The sequence below is a fragment of the Ascaphus truei genome, chromosome 3 (genome assembly GCF_040206685.1).
Source record: "Ascaphus truei isolate aAscTru1 chromosome 3, aAscTru1.hap1, whole genome shotgun sequence".
NCBI lineage: Eukaryota > Metazoa > Chordata > Amphibia > Anura > Ascaphidae > Ascaphus > Ascaphus truei.
The window spans coordinates 124824579-124826888 of record NC_134485.1 but is presented as its reverse complement, the minus strand read 5'-3'; the positions used below and the strand labels follow the sequence as shown (position 1 = coordinate 124826888).

The 2310-nt window shown below is 37.0% G+C and overlaps 1 protein-coding gene across 1 annotated transcript in view; it reads left to right on the top strand.

The window, feature by feature from the left end:
- Positions 1 to 281: 281 nt before the first annotated feature.
- The window catches only part of LOC142490667 (uncharacterized), a 17163-nt gene continuing 15134 nt past the window's right edge, over positions 282 to 2310 (top strand). The window contains exons 1-2 of the mRNA XM_075593084.1: positions 282 to 771; positions 2170 to 2247. Of these exons, the coding sequence (XP_075449199.1) occupies positions 495 to 771; positions 2170 to 2247 (355 nt within the window). The 5' untranslated portion in view covers positions 282 to 494. The remainder of the gene's footprint in view (positions 772 to 2169; positions 2248 to 2310) is intronic.

Genomic DNA, 2310 nt, shown 5'->3' with positions numbered 1-2310 from the left:
CTCGGAAGAAACGTGTGGAGAAGCCACGTAATCCTCGCTTCAATGACCAGGAAAATACAGCTCTTGTCACTGGCATTCTGGAGCACTATGACAGTATATATGGACATTTACTAGGTAAGTGTACCTTTACATTTATTATTCAAATACATGTGATCCTAGGTCATCTGAGTTTTGTTCATATGCAAATATGGGTTCAGAATATCTTTCTATGTTAATTAGTCTGGAAACACAGCTTTTTATCATGCCTTACAAGGACAACTAAACACAGGCGGTCAATTTGCCATAACTGCATACAATATGAATGCAACCTTGCTTACATGTATAGGTTTAGTAGTGAATGCTCATGTGCTTCACATATTACACATAAAACAGCATGTTTGCTATCTCTTGGAACAGCTAGCAGTGTAGGAAACTGGTGCTTCTATTATTATTAATTTACCTCATATATTTTATATGTTTTTCAAGGGCGGACAAGTTCAGCAAGCAGAAAAGAAATGTGGGACACAATAGTCATTGGTGTCAATGCGTGTGGGAATCATGTGAGGGACAAGCGGAATTGTCACAAGAGATTTGATGATATTAGGTCCAAATTGAAAAAGAAAATACAACACCAACGCGTGCATGCTACTGGCACTGGAGGTGGGCCGACACCACAACGTCTCATATTAAGTCCATTGGAGGAGCTGCTTCGGGCAAAATTACTTCCCGTCGTCGTGGAAGGCTTACCTGGTGACCGTGATATAGGAATTTATCCCTCACAATTTCCACCAGGTGAGAAATATTAATGTACTAGGCGTGTCGTTGCTGTTATTTTGCATATTTACACTGCTTTTTATACTGTCTTCACAATATAAGCATACCTGCATCTATATATGTATATGTCTGATTCTGTATATATATATATATATCTCAAAATAGACATATATGTTGTAGTCCTACTAAAAGCAGTAACTAATATAGCACGTGCCATTGTGTGCTCATTTACATGTGAATTCCCAAAATGCATTGCTGCAGTGGAAGCAATTGATGGTGGGCGAAGATGGGGAACAACAGGGTAGTACACATGTGTAACACATGTTAATGAGAAATTATTACTAGCTACAGGTACAGAACAGAAATATGTATAATATTATTGTGTATTTTATTTATTTTACTCCGACAAACATGACATTACTGCCTATTTTAAGCATGCATCAAATATATTGCATGCAACGGCCTACAAACATCACTTGCACTAACACATCTATAGTTGTTTATGAAAAGGTCCATTTTTGCTTTAAGTCATATACAGACAGCATAATGAGGCACACGTATCATATGTTATGTCATTGTTTTCATAACTTAAAAACTGCACACGACTATTTAGCTCATCTACCATTGTGTTAAAGCAGCTGCAATTAATATCTCATCACAGCATACACTTCAACAGAGGGGGTGGGGTTCAGCACACACACTAATTACAGCCTCATTTTAGGGTCAACTTAGTTCACACCATTTTCACCTGTTTCAAGTAATTGAAAGGTGTGGCTGATTAGGCTTTTTGGGGAAGTGAATACCGTTCTTACAACCTGACTAGCACAACTGAAGTTAATCACACTCATTTGAAAGCTTCACTTTAGCTACTAAATGCCCCAACAACTCATTACTTATCAAAGCGTACGTCACACATTAGTTCACTCATATCTATAGTTTAACTACTACTATCAACGACACATTATCACACACTGCATGTGTTGTCTTGTTGAGTCACAGCCACATTCATGTGTGCCACATCTTATATTAATGTACCACACATATCCTCTACCAAAAACAACACTTTTTGCAATATGACCACCTTCATGATAACCATTGTGAATGGTCATCTCATGATAGTTATGTACATTATGATACTGATATCACTACACAACATATGATTTTTATGTACAAATTTTATCTATTTATCCTCACGCATTACTGCAGAAACATAGTATGTTTTATGTTAGGGAACTCAAAAGTTCTAAGTACACAGGCATGTACATTGTTATTACAACTATTTATGTTCACTTTCACACACACATTTTGGGTTAAGGAACTGATGCTGTTACGTACTCATAAATACAGAACATACAATAACTGTTTGTTCAATATTTACACATGTAAAAGTAAAACTTATTTTATTGTTATATACAGTTGCCCCTGAAGGACATGTGTCACCTGAGACGGAACAAGTGTCTTCACCTGGGTCAGCCAGCTCAACACACCTAGAAGGTGAGTGTATCAGTTGGTGGCCATATAATATGTGCTCTTCTATATGTTATGTTGTCATGTTCA